At 32.0% G+C, this 21926-nt stretch overlaps 1 protein-coding gene across 6 annotated transcripts in view; it reads right to left on the reverse strand.

Annotated features, from left to right (window-relative positions):
* LOC113403058 (supervillin-like) overlaps positions 1 to 21926 on the reverse strand; it is a 182131-nt gene that overhangs the window by 83971 nt on the left and 76234 nt on the right. For all 6 annotated transcript variants that reach the window (XM_026643491.2, XM_026643493.2, XM_026643492.2 and 3 more), the window contains 2 exons: positions 2711 to 5078; positions 147 to 619 (listed from right to left, as the gene is read on the reverse strand). In XM_026643491.2, coding sequence (XP_026499276.2) covers positions 147 to 619; positions 2711 to 5078 — 2841 coding nt within the window. The remainder of the gene's footprint in view (positions 1 to 146; positions 620 to 2710; positions 5079 to 21926) is intronic.

A 21926-nucleotide genomic window follows, 5' to 3' on the forward strand; every position in this document is an offset into this window, starting at 1 on the left:
CCCAAACACTAAATAAGTCAAAAGTTGGATTCGACGTACATTCATCCAGAACGTTCAATTTGTTAAAAATAAATTTAATGATTATTCAAACTGACCAATTGCTTTTTACTAACGGTGATTAATAACACATTTAATGTAATACTAACCAGAATGCGGCCCGGAGTCGCGGGACGAGGCGCGATTGTAAACTCCGCTATCACAAGACACGTTCAGGCTCCAATTATCTGCTTCGGCTTGGTTACATTCGTCTTCGTCTAAAGCACGACAGTCCTCGTCCAGAGCGACGCGAACCTTGTTTACTTCTTGTTCGATTTCATCTAGAGTAGATTGTTTTGCTTCGCTATCGGCGCAGATCTTTTCAAAATCTAGAAACGTAGCCTCACCAAAGCTGTCTTTCTTAGCGACAACATTTTTTAAGACGCCGTTTTCTATCGGTAAATTTGCATAGAACAAGTTGGAATCCAGTTGTGGTGACTCGAGGTCTGCAAAAGGATCTCGTTCGGGCTCCCCCAGACAGGGGCCCTTGGCCGAGAGAACAGCACCGGACTCGACGGAACGGGTCGGAAAACTACAGCCCGCTATACCGAACGCTTGGAAATTCGCTTGGCCCGGCTCCAAACTGCGAAATGAGAAAAGAAATGCGTTAATGTAGAACATTCGTCGTTAGTTAGAAAGAGATAGTTGATATTTCAGTTTCATTTTATATGTTCTGATGAGTTATAGCATGAGTGATTTGGACTGGCAGCCTTGTTTATGGATTTAAAGGAGTTCGACACCATTGGCAATTTATTCTAAATATAAATTTCCAGTTTGATATCGCGAGATTTATTAGCATAAGACTTTATCACGAATTTTTAATTTATCCTTTTCGTACTGTTTTAATTTATTGTTCAGATATTTTTCTTTGATAATTTTATAAATATTCATTCATTTACTTATTATTTTATGATAATCACTATAAGAAAACTTTTTTTGTTTCATATAATACATCAAAGGTAAACTTTGCGAATAGCATGTTTTTTTTTTTATGATAAAAAACATCACAGTAGCCATAAATTAAAAAGCAACAATTAAGGGCATCAAGAGCTTGCCCCGCATCAGGTGTTCTGGTCATAAAATATTGAATGCCTGCTGCGTAGCACAACAGAGCCAGAAATAGTGCTGACCCAGTAACGACTGGAGCGCTTATTTCCGTCATCAACATACCGTCTTAACTAGCACTGTACCAGTAAATGCTACCACGAACGAAGTTAATCACTGACCAGATTAATGCAATCTCAGACGCACAAAAAAGACGAATTATATCGTCCAAAATTAGAAGAGACCGATAAAGTGAATGCGACATTATAATAAAAATACGACCAAGAAGACATATCGTCTGTTAGAATTCCAAGTATAAATAACGTCTTGAATATCACGCATAGTAGGTAATCTGATAGAAAGACTAATTAACCTTTTAACGATTTATTACATGTAATGTCGCCACTGTTTATATATTAAGTAAGCCTATAAAAAGGTACAATCAATTTGGAAAGACAAACTTTGTTTAAATAATACAATGTTAAAACGTAAGGAAGACTAGATATTTATAATACTTACAAGTTAAATTGCGGCCACTCTTTAAGTAACCGGTACATTTTTAACTTTCGTTATTATTTACAGAATTATATACTTAAAATAATGATAGAGCTACACGAACCAAATTTAATTGTTACGCTTCCAGACTGTAAATGATTCAAACAGTAAACTGAACCACTAGATGATGTCAGACGACTGTTCATCACAAAATTAGCATCAAATGTTTACCAAAGTTACGAAACGTTAATTAGGAGACATTATCTGATTAACTACTTTTATCCTTTTGAGAACAAAAACAATTCGGTCAAAATGAGACAGGTTAAAGAAAGAATGGTAAATCTAGAGTTCTATTTAATTTAAAAATTAAATTATTTAAATGTTCAAATAAAAACTTTCGTCATTTGAGAGAATAAAATTGAGTTTGTTTATCTTTATTATTATTAAAATCGTCGGAAGATTGCTAAGGAATTTTAATTGTTTAATATTTAGGAGATATTTATGCATTTCATACTTTCTTATTCGTTAAACCAATTCGATAGATGTACAAAGAAAAAGTTAGAAATTTCATATATAAATACGTTTTTTTATAAGCATATACTAAATGTATAAAAATTATAGTTAATACAACCAAAATCGTTGATAGCAAGATGTAAACATTACCAGGAGCAAAGCAGGACCTCAAATATTGTTCATCACATCATATATTTGTATCTTAGTGTATAAATTATATAATTATTACTTTTTTCTAATGGTAAGCTGTGCAAACTAAACTGTGTTCAATAAGAAAACAAAACCCAAAAAATAAAATGAGAGTAACATTTGATATACGCCCACGATGTATTTGTTCATCAAAATAATGGACACGTGCCAAGACTCAGCTTCTTTCACTACAATCGACACAAAGCGTATAATCACCTTTACATCAGGAAAACAATATTTAAGGACACCGTCGATGCGGAAAATCAAAATTACTTGCAATAAAGTAATGACAACATTTAGAAATCGTGACATTTTGGCAATGCTTAATATGACTGAAACTTAAATAGTGAAATCTAATCGATTTAAAACTCTAACCCCGTTATGAGTCACAAACTAGTAATAGAAAAAATTACTTTATGTATGTATATCTTACCTTGTTGCTATCGATCTCATTTCGTCGATGGTGACAGGTTGAGTTTTATGGCGCTCTTTATCACGATTTTTCACTTTGGATGTTGAAGGTTGATCTTTTAAGAAATTATCTTTAGTAAGAGCTTGTTCCATACTCTTAATTCGAGACGCAATCGATGGAAAAGTTTTTGAATTGTTATCGTCTGTAAGTTTATCCCGTTCCCAAGTGTCACAAAGTCCGTTCTCACAAGTTTCGTCTACTTTCAATCGGCGATTATTTAAAATCGAGAGTAGTTCGTCGTTCACGTCACACACCAAACTCATTGACCGAGGGTTTGCTTTGGGTCGTAAATTTCTCCGTCGGATCACTGCACTCGGATAATTTTCTTCCGGGTCGAGACTCAAGACTCGTCGCGGACCAGCCGCCAACAAGTCGTTCGCATCGCTACTAAAATTCGTCGCACTAATATTCGCATCGTTGTCTGCACAAAATGAAAGCCGTGGGCGTGGCGATTGGCTGCGTTCCCTAGTTAGACTCGAGCCTCTCTGCTTTAAAATTGGCTTAACTAGCGCCTCACATTCTGAGCCAGAATGATCTGAAGTTCGTGATCTAAGTAGTGATGGTCTTCGTGAACTTCTGTCGTCTTCGCTCATGTCGAAACTAGATGTATGTCCCTCATCGCTGGACAATTTTTTCGATGATTTTAGAATTGGTTTTTTAGGAAATTCATAATCGTAATCGTCGTGTTCTGTCAATTTTTTCTTTAATATCGGTTTTGGTGTGTCTGAGGACAGTAAGTCGGGAGAAGGTCTTTCTTCAGAAAAACTTTTTTTCTTTAGAATAGGTCGTACTGCTTCTTTATCTTCTTCAACTAACTCAGCACCACCTGCAGCCGCTAGCAGCACAGCTTGTGCTATAGATACATGAGATGATGTAGTACTGCTACTGGAACTTGAATTTGATTTTCGTTTTAGAATACCATGTGGTTCCGGAGAACCGTGTGAAACATCGTCATTTAAATGATCTTCTTCTCGACTCATTTTTCTTTTTAAGATGCCTTGTATTTGACCATCTGGCGACCGATTCCTTACAACGTCTTCTAATGATGATCTTCTATTCTTTAATATTGGTTTACATGTATCAGATGAACCATCATCAGCAAAAGATACTTCTGGACTGCAAGACCTTCGCCTAGCGACTTGTGATTCATCCAAGCTGCGGCGTTTTTTTAATATACCTTGACGTTGTCGGTTTTCAGAACGGCATTTACTGCGAGATTCAATAACGCTTGGAGAGAAAGTAACAGGAGGAGAAGTAATAGAATTATTTGGGGGATTTGTAATATTATTTTCTTCATTAATTGATTTTCTTTTTAATATAGACACAGGCGTATGATGAGACGTCGAAGAGTTATCAAGACGACGATTTTGACTAGAAGAATCATTATTGAGATCAGAAAACATTGCACTTTGTTTTTCAAAATCGATCAGTCTCTGTGCTGCCGTGTCTATATCTTTTAATCTTTCAGAGACGCCTCTGTTTACAACAGAACGTTCGTTAACCAATCCGTAGTTGTATGTATGACTATTATTTTTTTGTTCCGATGTCGATGCAAATAAAGTGTCATAACGAGGAGAATCTGGTACAGTCACATGTAACTTATTACTAGTTAAGTTATTCGATAATTTGTTAACCCTATCTAAAGTTTGTTTCGTCAAAGCAGCTAAACTATCCATTTCCTGAGAAAGTCTGCTTGCATGTGGTCTAACAGTATCATGGAGTGTGGACATGTTTGCACTATTTTTTAAATTTCCTAACTCACCAACATTAGGAATCACGGATGAATTCGTGCTCAAATTATCATTCAATATAATTTTACTAGATATATTTGTAGTATTATTCCCACTTTTTAGAGAATTATCTAAACTAGTCAGTCTTTTCTTTGAATTATGATATTTTTCTTTAAGACTTTCACTACCTTTTTGAGCTCGATGAACTTTGTCTTTACGACCGTTTTCTGGATCACTCTTAGTTTTTTCAGGACTTCTAAGTAAAGACTTTCCTCTAGATTGATCCAACTTAGTTTTTGTATTATCCACTTTCGTTGTCGTTTCTTTTATCGATTCTTGCTTAAGGGGTGACGTTGAATTATTATTACCTGATTTTTCGAGATTTTTTTTGGACAAAGGTATACAACTAGGCTTGATACCACTTTCAACACTACGTCGTTTATCAGTGGTTTTTATTGCAGAATTTTTGTTAGAAATTGATTTGAAACCAAATTGTAAATTATTGGTTTTAGGTGATACTTTGGAAGACTGTTGTGAAACTTCGTTCTTGAGATGTGTTGCTTCTAGAGACCGACGGTTTTTTGTCTTTGTAGTAGTTCCTGAAACAAAACAAAACAAATTAATTTCTCTGTTTGAAAATAATACATAGTGTGTATCGAGATTTAAACGGAAGAGGAAATTGTAAACCAGCGAGCGTATTGTTCTACACGAGTTCACTGACAGCTGCGCAAACGTCGATCGTGCCTTTTAGTTGGATATCGTCAGAGATTGTTAAGTGACCTCAACGTAACACGTGTTGCATTGTGTAATGTAATTATTATGTTTAAAGAAATATTATCCAGGTCTGATTCTAGCAAATGTTTACTATTTAAAGTGAGTCATTCCTATATTTATTAAACAAACTTAGATGTATGCAAACAAATATTATTTATAATACATTATTAAAACAGCGGATACCTCTTCATAATATGTTTTATTAATATTTAAGGAAAATGTTAATACGAAAATAATTTATCAAGTAATTTATTTAATCATTGAATTATGAAACAAATCCATTACACGTAGTACACGTAGAACTAGTATGATTGTTCCTGGAAACGTGGCAAGGCAAGGGTTGAGGTTAAAGTGGTTTGAGATGGAAGTGTGTAGGTACATCACACCTGATCATGGCAAAATAAACCACAACATTAGATCAAGACTTGTTGAAAATTTTTTTAGGTATAATTGGATTTACATCTGCCGTTTGGATATAACATGCAACTTGGGAGCCATACTGGAACGTATAAACATACATGACTTCAAACCCTCCTTTTTGCCTTGCAGTAATCGGGTAAAAATAGTCTCAGTCCAAACAGCTTTGTTCTAGTAAGCGGTCAACGTCAAGATGTCATTGCAATTGTACGATGTCCGTAAATATAATAAAACGATTGTAATAATAATGTAACATAATATTATACCTTTTATAATTATGTCATAAGGATCCATTAGCGAGAAACTCGATGCTTATAATCTATGTATTTACATCCAAGAGCATTAAGTTCGGTATTAAACTTGCAAATGCTGAAGCTAAGTGATAAATTAAATAGTATAGTCATTTCAATGAATAAATAAACACCATTGCATTTAAATGCAACGGCAGTTAGACCTACTGATAATTGAATAAAATACTTGAATTTATGTTAAAAACATGCTTATCAGTTAAAAGTCCGCAATATCGAAATAGTATTTACCTATGATTATTACGTACATAATTTTAAAAATATTATATTTTCATTTTTTTTATTTTCCTCTTGACTCATAGAGGTCATGCAAAATAACCTCATACATTAATCGTTCATTCATCGTGTCATCATTACGGTTTTGTGTTCACAGAAATCCATTAGCTGGCATATCCAGTAATTGTAGAACAGTGACTATATTGACTTTTAATACAACAAAATTTGTTCATAAAATTATACGCCTAGAAGTTTTTATCCAGATACAAAATTTAATATTCTTAATGCTTTATCCTTTTATGCCTTTTACTCCTTTTATGGCGAGTAATTTTCCCAAATTATTAAATTTAAAAATAAGAGATTTATTTTATCTTTCATCTTTACGACAGCTGTTTTGGTCACCAATTTAGAAACTGTCTTTTTCAATTAGAGAACAGTCGATTTGGAGGGAACTTATTCAAAATCATGCTTGAACGTCTTGTGTTAGTAGTTTAAAAGATTGTTTAAAAATCGAAGATATGAGAAGCCGACAACACAATTGTGACAAGATTTAAAACAATTATTCACGTAAAACGAACCGGCGCGACACATCCGTTGTATCGGATAAAAGAGCAATGTTTTACAACGACTCGAATAACAAGAGCGAAGTTTCGAAGCAAAAATTACATTTGACAAAGCCAAACCAATACTTTGTTCGTCCCAGTTTCGACCACGCTTGGTAACAAAGGAGAATGTAATATGGGAGAAAAGTCCGTTTAGTGTAGGCGACGTAGAAGTAGGCCTTTGTATTTTCTATACATCTTCGAGTTGACATAAAAAGCTACTCATGATCGTTTATTCAAATAATTCTAAAGATATATCATGAAAATCTTTGTAAGAAATCTTTTATTGATATGGACATTCCCTTTAGATATATGTTCCAAGTGAGTAAATTAAGTTATCTCTTCTTACAGTTTTTCTTATGGAATGATTTATTCAATATAACCTTTTTTTCTTATTTTATGAAACACGAGGAGAACTGACAAATGGAACACCTAATGATAAGTAATCATCACTACCCATAGACAAAGGTACTGTAAGATATATTAATCGTTCCTTATATCAAAGCATTCCACCGACTGAATCTTCGTAATATGAAAAAAAAATACTAATTTCGAGCTAAGACCTTATCACACCAGTCGTGTGTCAAAGGTTGTTTGCATAAGTTAGTCAACGTTCTGTGAAACCTCAATAATTAATTTATTTCGCCTTGTTTTTTGCCAAAAATGTTTTTTCGGTCGAAATATATGTATAAAATTTAAGCATTCAATTGTACAAAAAAAAAGTCTTTAACCGATAATATTAATAATTTAATTTCTACTGGGTTATAATTTGAACCAAACATTGCGTTTTAATATTTTGCAATGCAAAAAAAAGTGTAAAAAATAATGAACAAAATCATATATAAAATAAACACAATGTATAATATAACGTCATTAATTATTTATCTTTTAATATAACGATGTAATCAAAAATTCAAATAAACAAACATAATCAAAGGTAAATTACAAATTTTCACAAGCTTCAGATCAAAGTGTACTAGCGAAGATTTAATTTCCATCATAGTCAACCCAGTGGAGTTCAAAGTGGATTGAAATATGAATGTATATAGAGTTCGGGTTACAATGTCATCGTCCTAGACCGATGTGGTGAACCCGTGGACAAATTGGGGTCAGAACACCTTACATGAAATGGGAGTATTTGGTAAATTTTGGTATGATGTAGGTATAATACGCTTGGGGATTATAATATCATTACGACTCCACTGAAGACTTATTAAGGAAAATTTTAGTAACTAGTTATTCAGTTGGTTGTTAATTATTTTGGACCTCGTTTGTCTAGTCACTAAATTCTAAGGCTACATTTCCCAAATTCCTGAGCTGAAATTTAGGTAGAGCCACTAAGTTTAAAAAAAAAAGGATTTATTTCAAGGAACACTTAGTAGGCTCGGGGTTTGAAGGAGCATAGCCGTATTTGAATTCGTGCCTCACTCTCATAAAGCAGTTTTCGTCTTGTGTTACCTGACAAAGAGTGAGAGTGAGTACATATATTTGAGCACATATTTGTGAAATTTAATACTAAATTAGAACCCGGTCCGATGGACATCGTCACCATTAAAGATTAATATAAGTTATAAAATTTTTAACCAGCTATACTTCACAAGATTTGTAGCCTAGCCCGTTGATACCAACCTTGACCTGGCACGCACCCAGTCAAGCGGAAAAATCAATTTAAAGGTAATTAAACACGATTCCCAAAGACGAGATTACATATTTATTATTTTTCAACTTGCGTATGCACTACTGGTCCATAAAATTTCGCCACGTGATTTTAATAGAGTTGACAGTACACAAGATGACAAACTATACTTAAAACAATATTATATACTATATTACTACTACAGGAAATAGAAACGTATATGTAAAAGGTTTCATCTTACGTAATACTGATTAAGTAAGTAAGAACCCACACCGATATATATAGGTAGCGAAATGGCACCCAATTATGGTGAAGGCGAAATTACGAGAGAATGAAGTCCATGCAACATCAAATATGTCTAACTTTAAACTTCCGTTTGAAGTGCGTCGTATTTCTTCAGTTTTGAAGAGGCTATGAAATGTTTATGCGAGGACAATAAAATGAGATGTAGGTACTATAAAAAATATATATAAAATAAGGCACCTAACGACGGACAAGACGACGGTTTATGTCCTTCCGGATATCTTTTATCGGGAAATGGCTGGCAATGGGTATTTGAAATGTTATATTCGTTAGACTTATTAAAACCGTAAGAAAGGCAGTAAACAAAATAAAATATATCAACTATAAACAATTGGTTAAACAGAACATATATATCCCGTCTATCCTATTTACAATTAATCATCGATATAATAAGTATATTTATTATTTATTTATTTTATAATCGGGAAACACATAGCATAGCAACATAAACATTTGACACCAAAATAAGTTTTACATAAGCTAAAAAAAATTCCACTGTTACATTAAAACATGGAGTAAATCTAATAAGATAATTAAATAATAATTAATACTTAGATATAATCAAATTCACGTTATAGATTACTGTTATGTTTATTATAAATTTATAACTGTCACATGCTCTTACCAAAAAGCGATTTTTGGCATAGTTAGTTTTTGTCCTTATATATAGTATACTTATTATATCGATGTATTATATGTGTATTTATCATCGATATAATAAATAATAAAAATAGTATATGTATCACATAATAATGTAATGAAATCTTCTATGTAACTTATTTAGAATAAAATGACGCGATATAAATTTATGTTTAATTGTTTAAGTAAATATTAGTTCTACAATTTAGTCGTACACGGTTCTGGTGTATTGTTAAATTAAATAAAAAACGCCAGATAATAGTTTTGTAGCCAAATTTTCTCTTGCTAAGGAGTAAATGTGGGGACAATTTTTAATTCAAATTTAAAATAGCCTTGAGTTGAGTTAATAACAATTATCATTATTCTCATTTAGAACACATATAGGAATTTTACTAAACATATCACCAGTAAATTTAAGGATACTCGTATTGGAAGTCATTGTCTCTAATAAAATCAAGTTCGAATGATAAGTTATAAAGTGAAAAAGTTATGGCTTTAATAAAACAACAGCCGTAATAAAATCGTAATAAAACGTTTTAAATTAGTTTTTTTAATTATTTTAATTAATATTTAAGTATATAATAATGGTCAGGGGTTACATTGCGTCGATTTGCGTTTAACGAGCGCAATAAAAAACACATTTAGATATAAATATAAAAACAAAATGTAAATTCACAGCCTTATTAGGCTTTGGGGCTTATTCCATAACCATGCTCCATTGGATTGCTGGATAAAATGTGACAGATTTTCACACCACACACGCAGGTAAGCTAACATTGTTTTCCTTAACCACCCCGAAAGTAATAGTGTACACTGTTATGTAGACGTAGAACATTTCCCCAGTTTCCCAACGTTGTTAATATTTTGTATTATGTTAGTAAAATTATTGATTTACATAAAGAAATTCATACTTTCAATATATCACGACAAGTCGAGTGAAATAATCTATGATAAAAGATGAATGAAACAAGCCGAGGTCAACGACAGTCCCACTATCCCGGCTGCCTAATGGTTTCACTGACACGAGTTCGCAGGTTCGAAGAACGAACAGGGATAACGACCTGTCCGATTAAATGATTCACAGACAAAAAATATCTCTCATTTTAAACCACTTTTAAAAAGTAATTGTGTATTGGTTTTAACTATAATAATATGAATATTGAACAATATAGAGAGTTCAGTTTAGGTTAGTGCGTGTAAATATTGCATAAAATAAATATATGTGATATTAGGTATGCCACAATTATATTAACTTGGCATATTGAAGTGTGGACTTAGTATTTCTTGATTTTTAGGCAAGATATATTTATAATTTTAATAGTACTCTTTATTGACATACTCTGCAGTTAAAGTGGTGTAAAAGACTAATACTGAGCTCCTTGAACTTCTCGGTAGGATCTACTTTCCGAAACGGTGGTAAATTTACATTTAATTAAACACTGTAACGTAAATGATTCAAAAAAGAATTTTATGAACCTACTTGAATAAAGAATGTTTAGATTTTAAGTATTACTTATAGGTAAGATATAGATGCCCAAGGTGGTTAGGAATTTTAAAATATATTAATTCCGTAGATAATAAAAATTAACAATTATATTATACCATAGATATTTAAAAAAAATAAATATAATAATATAGACTTCTTGGTGGTAGGGCTTTGTGCAAGCCCCTCTGGGTAGGTACCACCCACTCATCAGATATCCTACCGCCAAATAACAGTATTCTGTATTGTTGTGTTCCGGTTGGAAGGGTGAGTGAGCCAACGTTATCACAGGCACAAGGGACATAACATTTTAGTTCCCAAGGTTGGTGGCGCATAGGTGATGTAAAGAATGGTTAATATTTCTTATAGCGTCTTTGGCTATGGGCGGTGGTGACCACTTACCATCAGGTGGCCCATATGCTCGTCCGCCAACAAATGCCATAAAAAAAAATAGATTACATATAGATTATTTTCTCTCCTAAAATTTTATCATAAATCCAAACTTCAGAGTGATTTAATTTTCTTATTTCGACTTTTTTCGACTAAGGTATAATACTTTAATTTTATTCTTAACAAAGAAACTTTACTTATTGTATTAGTTAAATTAGAAAGATGACAACGAAATATGTTTAATAAATTAAATCTAACAATTCAAACATTACTTATTTTTAAAATATAAAATTTTAGCAATTCATATTTATACCAAAAATTTAAAATTTTGTTTAAAACATATACCAATTTCACTTGGTTGAAGCTTTTAAAGTGGAAATTCTAATGTTTTTGACAGCCGAGCGAAAATTACAATACGCAGAACGACCTCACAGACGTAATTTCTTATATTTTAAATTCATAATTGTTTGCGATAAAAGGGTCTTTTATCGTAGCTTGTGACTTTTTGTGCTAAAAATAATATTTAGTAAGGAGTTTGATGGACATTTTTAAATTATTATTTAAGTTTCACAAAAGTTTAAAATCGTATACACGACGCTGTCGTTGTTAAAATATATTTTTTCGTTGATTAACAAACGAACAATAATATTGCCAATAGAGCAAGCGATTACCAAATTAAACTATTAAAAAACCTTGAAATTCTATTCTTTCCGAATGATTTATTTACCAATCGGCAATATTTTTATAACTTATCTATCGGTAAATATCCAATCATTTATTAAAATTATAAATGCGAAAGTCTGTTTGTTACGCTTTCACGGCTAAATTTTGAACATGAACTTTGAGCTTGAACAACAAGGAAAGACATAGACTATATGGATAGCATTATAGCACGTGATTCTTTTGGTAAGAACGTAAATAGTAAGTAAGTAACTTTACAATATAATATACACTTAACTATACCGTAATATTTACTGAATACTGCTACTCTGTGATTTTAGCTATAAAATAAAACCTAGATACTTAAATCCATTCGATTTAAAATGCTTTCCTTTTCCTTTAACGACCGATAAGTATAACAAAGTATATACATTTATTCTATTAAATGGACTGATTGTTACCAATCACAGACGCTAGTTAGGCACTAGTTCAGTTTTAATACAATAAGCTGATGATACCATTTAAGGTCGTACAATAAAAAATCTAAGAAGGTATTAAAGCAAGATTACATCAGCCCACGCAGTAAAATACGTTTTTCTACGAAAGCACGATTCAAACTGTAACTATTTACGTACAATAAATATAACCTCATACAACAACAAAAAAAATATTTTCATGTCTATGAGAAAAAAATGCACAAAAAAATCGCTGCCGGTGATCATTTATAAATTGATATTGTTAACTGAGTTAACAATACGACTGGCTTAAAATCTTTGGTTTCAAATTGCGAGACATTCGTTTCAAAAGCTAGTTCCGACTACAAATAAAAACAAAAGCACATTGTCTCGTTAGTTTCGACTATAAGTATAGAATAAAAGATTATAAAGAAATATATTAAAAAAATAACTAGAACTATTATTATTTTTTAAATATTCTTTATTAAGCGTTTCTATTCAAATTTAATCATCAAGTTATTCGAAGCATTTCTCTTAATAAAAATGTACTATGTTAAAACACTATGTTATATGTGATACAACATCTACTCGTATCCTGTTTATATTAATTTACTTTCGACTCAATTAAAATAGAGCTAATGAGTAAAATAAACGTGGAATGTGCAATTTACTGAAATCAACGAAGAAACCATAACGAATACATACACAATTATAGATTCAAAGAACTTATAAAAAGACGACGTATATATATATATATATATATATATATATATATATATATATATAGTAGGATCGCTATTCATAATTAATTACATAAAAAATAAAGTTTGTTTTTTTTTTTTAATTAACCGTTATTGGTATGTAAATTATTACTATCCTGCTCGTCTGAGTTTTATTTAGGCCCCAATTATAGCATTCCGATCATCGAAATCGGTCATCGAAATCGGTCCAACCGTACAGAGAACTTCAATTACATTATAACAGATTTCGGTTTCACAGACGTTAATTATCGCGAAATAATCGACGTATTTCAGGAAGACAATAATTCCATCGTCATGGCAACGAGAATTGTTATGAAACTTTTAGATCACGATAACTTAATAATAACATGAAAGATTATACCGTTGCGAAACAAAACTTGATTTATCTTTTAATCAATATCTAGTTGAAATAAACAGGCGATCAGATAAGTAGTTACTCGATCTACTCGGCCTATTAACATCGATGATTATTAATATACATATTTAAAAGTATTTAGTTTACTTATAATCAAATTACGCAGTACTCGAGTAAAATCGATATTTCAGCTCTTAGATGCGAAATTATATTCGTTACTCGGGAATTTAATATGTCTAGGCTAAGTTTTAATATTATATTTTAGTAAGCGTATAAACTGTAACCTTAGACCTCTCATACATACTACTTAGATAAATAAATCGATCAATAAGTTCATTTATACCTACGAGATATTGAACTTTATAAAAGTATATATGTATTTAAAATTCAATTAATTTCAAATTATATGTATTTAATATATTTGATAGATCAATGGGAATAATATGTCATATTTATGTTGCAAATCCTACTTCAGAGCTAGCCAAAATTATGTATTATATAGGTAAACATAATATAAATAATATGAAACTAGACAATATGTTATTATTAATGTAACGAACAAAATATTTGTGTAACTTACCAAAGCAACATAGTCACCCAAGTGATTCAACTCTTTAAATTAGACTAAAAATGTGGTAGAATTTTACCTGACAGATAACCGACTTCTGTCTATAATAGGGAGGCGGACTGATAGATGGGCCACGTGGTCAATAGCTTCCAAACATTGGCGCTGTAAGGAATATTAACCATCCATCACATCATCAAAACTTCACCAACCGTGGGATCTATGCTATGTACCCTGTATTTACACTGGCTCACTAACTCTTCCGAAAACCTATATATAATATTAAGTAGTACTTAACTTTACATATAATGTTAACTACTACTCAATATTATACTTTGTACTTCGGTTTGAAGAGATAGTAAGAACAGCGGTATAATTAATAAATTATTATGAACACAAGCCAAGCAAAGAAAATCCCTAGTACCGACCTCAGCTTGATACCAAACTCGGTAAACATCCAACTACTATATAAACTGGGCATTATCGACTTAAAAAAAAATAGGGTATTAATGTAAAAACAACTTCCTCAACCGCCTTCTGAACGTAATACATTAGTGATTTGTAATCAAGTAAAATATCAGTCGGGTAAATTGCCAACCAATCACTAAAAAGTACAATTTACTCGATTTTGAAAATATGAAACAACTATTGGCGCGCCTTGGGGGTAAGACCGACTCGTATACCGCGGCAGCGAACGTCGTGACGCTCTGGATGCCTTCACGCCCTCCCCACCACCGCTGTCTACTCCCTTGTGTCTGCGTTACATGGATTCTACGTATGTCGTTACTTTATATACATAAAAAGAAAAATATAATTATTTTATTAAAGAAGCTCTATGTTAATAAATTATAAATGATTTATCTGTATTTCCTAATAAATTTCGAATTTTGTTGGAACTACTGAATTTATTGACGATCCTTCTAGGCATATTCTACATCACAGCTGCCAAAGTATATTATAATTGCTATTGATTAACAACATTTATTTTAAGCATATATTATAGTTATAGTATTGAAATAAAAAACAAATTTGAATATCGTTAATACTTTTAAATCCATAACTCGAATGTAGGTTTCCCCACTTAACGACCATTTAGAGATCGGTCTGCGGCCATATAGGTTAGCTGAGGACCCTAGAACGAGAACTAAACATTATTCGTTCATTATTTATTGAAAATGTTCAATAACTGCTAGTTTATATTTATGTATTCATGCAATGCGATCTAGAAAATGGAACTGTGAGGAATGAAAGGCAATAAAGGCTAAAACGTGTTTCATTTAACTACTAATGAATACGAACCAACGCAACGCAACGGTCTGAATTGACATAATGAACTATTCAAATATAAATTTTATTTATTTCAAATTAATAAAGAATTACCATTTCGATATTTGAATTTATAAAATTTAAAATAGATGTGATCAAATGATATTAAATCGGAAACCGTAATTAAATTTATATTAATTACCTTAATAAAATATTTTTTTCCATTGAGTAATAACCATATTCGAATATTTTCCTGTAGAGATAAAATCAGATAAAAAAAATGCAATACTATTCACCAAATAGAAAACTTTACATATTAAACAACCAATAGGTATTTGGTACAAAAATTGCGTTTTATCGAAGCGAAAACTTCGTCAACAAAATAATGAAATTAAACGTGTCGCAAATGTCAATTTTCTTAAAATTCATTGTGTGTGAAATTCATTTTACAGAAAATTCGAATTTCATAAATTAACCGTCATTTAAGCTCGAAACATCCTATCGCATTTAATGAAAAATTAATGACGGCACTAAAATATTTCACAAATAAAAGAATTACATTACGTCACTTCCCCTAGTCGATATTGATGGTGTTAATTAAACACTTTTACTGATATAAGGAATCATAATCATATAACTCTGATAGGAAAAAGTATAGCCGTAAATATATACAGATTGTTGAGGAAACAGTAAAGTATTTTACTTGATGGTAAAGTTTTATGCCCATCTCGGTAAGTACCACTCATCATATATACGTATTGTTGTGTCCCAGGTTGAAGGTTAGGTGAGTCAGTGTAACTAAAGGCACAAGGACTTAACATCTTAGTTCCCAAAGTCGGTGGCCCATTGGCGATGGAAATCATGGTTAATATTTCATACAGCACCAATGTGTATGGGAAGTGCTGAGCACTTGACATCAAGTTGCCTATTTGCTCGTCGTCAAAAATAACAGCTTAAAATATACATTTTTTTTCATTACAATTGGCATGTGTGAAAACATAACTAGCTGCTCCGCGTTGTTTTATACTCGTTAGACTATCCGTCCCCATAAGTCGTAGCGTGATACTGTATTGTACATTACCTTCCTCAACAAAAGGCCTTTCAAACGCATAAATATTTTTCAAATTAGACGAATAGAACTTAAGATCAGCGCGTTCAAGCAAACAAACAATCTCTTTCGGTTTAGATAAATATTGTAATCGATGATAAAATTGTTAAAACATGTCTCTGATCTGAAAAAACCGACTGAATGTTATCTTTTACGAACTACGTTAATTTTTGCTTTGTGTCATACACAACGGCAAAAAAAATGAATACTTCAAAGATAATTTATTTATTACGCGAGTTAAAACAATTAAAGCTCACCTAGTATATACTCAGTTTACCTAATTGCAATATGTAAATATATTCCCACGTGGATACACTAGTTCCTAGACACGAGGGCAATTAACATCTAAATTACCTTTACAATTTCCTAATAAACAAGAAAATAAACATAGCTTTTGTTTATAGTAAAAACGGTATAAGGACATAATGTAAAAAAATAAACCAAAATGCTTAAAACGCTTAACAAACTAATTATTTAAATTATAGTCGAAACAAATATTCGGTTACCAATCGGTATTCGGCCTTATATTTTCGTATCCGTCTGAATACTGAGTAGTCAAGAATAAGTTTAAAATTAAACTGAACACAATCCTCATTTCAAAGAATATATATAAATAATATGTGGACCAATCAACATAATGAATATAAAAAACTGCGACTGGAAAAAATCGATCCAAATACAACCGAATAGTTTGGCAATTCAGCTATTAGGTCAGACATCAAGATACAGGGCCGGATTTAGAGGAGGGCAACCGGGGCAACGGCCCTGTGATCTCCACATGAGAGGGGCCCTACAACAGAGATTGAAACGAGTTAACAAATATCTAGATATAATCAAATTATAATAATGTTACTAATTACTGTTTTAAAAGTTACCAATACAAGTAAGTAAATTATATAAATTATAGATTGCTTATTGAAATTAATATATTCTAATAGTTCATAATATAATTATAAGGGTCTCTACGCCTCTGTCGGTCTAGGGCCTCTACTCCTTTGTGGCCCCAGGGCCTCCAGACCTCTAAATCCGACTCTGTCTAGATATCGACTTTATGCGACTATATTTACTCCAACCGCTGGTAGGGTTCTGTGAAGACACCACTAATTTATCGTATATTCTACCGCTAAACATCAATACTTTGTATAACTGTGTTCTGGTTTAAAGAAGTTTTGAAACTAAACCAACATAACATTCTATGTTTACCCACGTATATACGGTTAGGATGTTTGGTTTTTGCGTTGCCAGTGTCCTCGGGTGAAGGAGACGACTTCGGATCAAACGTTTATTGCGAAAGATTTCAATTTCTTCTATAAACTTTGTTGGCGTCTTTACAAATGAATACGATGTTTAAAGGTCAATTGAAAATATACTAAAATGACGTTTCAATTGTTTTAACATAATCGAAAAGATTACGCAAATAAAAACAAAAAGTGTGAAAAGCTGATTATTTTCGTCAACCTAAACGATATCGACAGTAATTTCTTAGAGCGTTGCAGATTATTTCATTGTATTTACTCTATACCCATATAGGTAAATATTTAAATATTTATTGTTTGATATTTTAAACAAATACTTCCATAGTTTTGTTTAAATTCAAATATCATCTAAAATATTAACAAAATAAAAAACCATTGATTATATTTCGTCACAATTGTCTCAACACTACATGTAATGTGAGTTAATATAAAACTTCTCATCGAAACAACTTCTCGAAAATGTTCTCGAAGTAAACAGCGAACTGTTCTTATATAATAATACACAAACATCTAGCGGAGTTTGCTTAAAGAGTAAACATTTCATATTTGTTCTTGGGATACACGTTGGCGAACTTATCGTCGGCTCCACGTTATTTCTGGTAAGCAGTTCAAACAGATTAATACTGGATTAACCACACGTGTGACGAATATATCAAATATTATAATATGCAATATTTCACCGCTTTCATAAGTATAATCAAAGATAACAACATTGTTTAGTATTAATAACGGAAATTATAAATATTTCACAACACTATATTTGTACTAAAATTATTTAATTGTGTCTTTACAGTTTCCTAACTTTTTGAGCTTCGATATAGATACATATATGTTTTTTAATTTTTGTATTCCTTAGAAAAATTATGATCATCATGAACACAGTTGTACTTTTGACTTGTTTCATTTTGTTATTCCATTTTAATTCAATATGTTTTATTTAAAGTGAATCAATTTAATATCTGAATTAAATTTATGATTGTCAAAATAAAACCGATTATATGCAGAGTCGAGAAAAGGTGTATCCGGAAGATCAAAGAGTTGAATTTATAACGTCCGTTTGTATAGTGAGTTTGATAATGCACTTGGCATTTATTAGCATATAATTCAATACTTATGCAGAGCTGTTCGATTGATATATGATTATAAACGAACTTGGCATCATAGACTCATCACTTTATTGGACAAGTCACTACTAAAAATATAATTTGCGATGATTGTTTCATTTCGTTAATCAGCGACTCGCTGTTTCCTCTCCGATTCGAGATTTACTTACTTCTAGTACATCTCTTTTATTAATATAAAAGAGTTCTTCTAGTACCTCTCTTTTATTAATATAAAAGAGTTCTTCTAGTACCTCTCTTTTATTAATATTAAAGCAGTCGAAGTCGTGGTCAGGCCATTAGGCCTTTAATTTTTTCACTAGGTTCACCTATTAAGTGTGTTCGGTTAAATCTTGCAAACAGTGTTTTTTTTTATGATATTGGTAGGCGGACGAGCAAATGGGCCACCTGATGGTAAGTGGTCACCACCGCCCATAGACAATGGCGTTGTAAGAAATATTAACCATTCCTTACATCACCAATGCGCCACCAACCTTGGGAACCAAGATACTACGTCTCTTGTGCCTGTAGTAACACCGGCAACAATACTGAGAACTGCTGTTTGGCGGTAGAATATCTGATGAGTGGGTGGTACCTACCCAGACGGGCAGTTGCATCAAGCTGCATTTTTGCATTAATGCTGGTGACGACAAAGTCAATACTAAATAATATTCGATTGAATATATGGGTTGAATAAACGACATTTTAACTTTTAATTTATTTTAAGCTTGTTTTAGTCTCGAAACCGTATGCGAGACGCGTTTACATCGATTGCCGCTGTGGAGCGACATGGATACCGCCTGGACGAAGCTCGTGGACTGCGCGTATGTGGAGCTCGTAGATAAATTTAAAATAAGCTTTATTATAATTAGTATTGAACACAAAGCTGCAACAATATCTGTGACGAACCGAACGAAAACGCAAACGTCTGTACGATTTTAATTACAGGGATAAAATTATCTTGCGTTAACGAAACTAACTGTGACGCACCAATAGTTTTAACGAATAGTTTTTCTATGCATAATAATTTTTCAATTATAGAAATTATTCTGAAGCAATGCGTGTTGTATTGTACGGAAATCCCTCATGAAATGAAACTAATAAAAATCATCGAATGCTTTCAGCTCAGTATATTGCATACAATGAATTGATTAAATAAAGAGTTCTTTGTTAATAAGAAATTATATATTGTGTAAATATTTCGCTCGTTAGGTATGAGTGAACAAACGATACTGTTTATTTAAAAAATAAATAACAGTTTATGTCCTACGGCGTTTCTTTTTTTTTTATATGGTAGGTTTGAAGTTTTAAAGTGACAGAATTTCAACGAACATCGTGGCAAAACTCGAAATGAATTATAAACACAAATAAAGTACGCATATCAAAATTGCTCAGATTTTATCCACTTTTTATGGTTAAGATGAATGCGTTTACTGATCCATTGAACCGTCTCATTGACATACGCTAATCCCTTTAAAGCATTAATGTTATTTTTTTTTAATACAACTACTAGAAAACAACCGTATATTGGACCGATTAAATAACAGCTAACAATTCATCTTAAAACTATTTGAATTCAGTAAATCCTCAAAGATTAAAATAACTAAAATATCACCTTAAATTAATGTCACACCAATAGTATTTGACTAACAAAATACATAAACGCGACATTAATGCAAGGCTTAAGTTGGTATTTTAAACAGATTTATATTTGTTGGGTTTTCGAATGCAATCCAAAGATAGACTTAGCAAATTAGAACGTTGAATTATTTATGTGTACGATGCTTTATAATCGATTCAAACCATTGGACTTCATACAGAATTGACTAATTAGAGGTGGAATTCGAATAAGCTTGACTTCTAGAAGTTTCATCCATTAAACATTTACTCTGCTAAGTAGTCTTTCACCATCCACTTAAAGTTATTCTATTACCATGTTTTCTTTTATTTAAAAGGGCAAGTTAGCCAGTGTAAAATTTGTTCTATCCTGACTATTGAACTACGTGTGCTAACGTACGTCAATAATCGGAGTACGTATCCTACCTATACATGCACAAGGGACGTAATATCTTAAATAATTTACATTAATAATAATTATTTACGCCTCTCACTGGGCAATTGTCATTGGGTAATAAGTGATTCCCCACCGTCATGTGACTCATAATTAAAAACCATAGACACAATTATCGCTCTATATCTTTGACATATATATTTATTCTATACAGGGTTTGGTGTTCGTTACTTAAATAAAAACTGACCAGTTAGCTAATCATCTTAATGAACGTGAACGCGCACTTTTAATTACTTATTATTTTTATTATAAATGTTAAGCCAACCGGGAGTCCACTTCGCAATAATCGCTGGAATAGGATAGGTTTCATAAACACGTCTATCTCATTATCGATATAGGTCAATGTTGATTACTCTTAGACTTGTACGTTTAGTTAACGAAACTAGGTCGTACTAAAATATGAACCACTAACGAAACGTTAACATGACTAGAAACGACTATTTGCAAATAAAACTAATATATAACGTAAGAAATTACAAAACTAAATTAAACCGACTACAGACATAACAGAGAATGCACTAAAAGTAAAAGACGACTCCATGAGGTTTTTTATTAAGATTTTTATACGTACTGCAACTGTCTAACGAGTTAAAACATTTTCTACGTATATTTAATAAATTTTAGTACGTGGTTTTGTGCAAGCCAGTCTGGGTAGTTACCAACCATCTACTCATCAGATATTCTACCGCTAAGCAGCAATACTTATTATTATTGTGTACCGGCTTGAAGTGCGATTGAGCACGTCTAACTACAGGCACAAGAGACATACCATCTTAGCTCCCAAGCTTGGTGGCGCATTGGCGACGTACGGAAAGGTTAATATTTCTTACATCGCAAACGCCTATGGGCGCTAGTGATCATTCACCCGTACTACCCACCCGTATCATAAATAACTGTCGCTGAGAAACCCACTAAACCAATTCACATAATAAAACTTATACCAGAAGATGGATAAGGTTTTATTTTATAATATAAGTTGCTGCGCTTTACAGTTTCGCTCGCTTTGGACAGTGACAATCGTGAATTTCAAATTCTTGTTTACTAAATTGTCATTGTTATTGTTTACTAAATAATTGTTTCAT

This window comes from Vanessa tameamea, chromosome 16 (assembly GCF_037043105.1).
Source record: "Vanessa tameamea isolate UH-Manoa-2023 chromosome 16, ilVanTame1 primary haplotype, whole genome shotgun sequence".
Taxonomy (NCBI): domain Eukaryota; kingdom Metazoa; phylum Arthropoda; class Insecta; order Lepidoptera; family Nymphalidae; genus Vanessa; species Vanessa tameamea.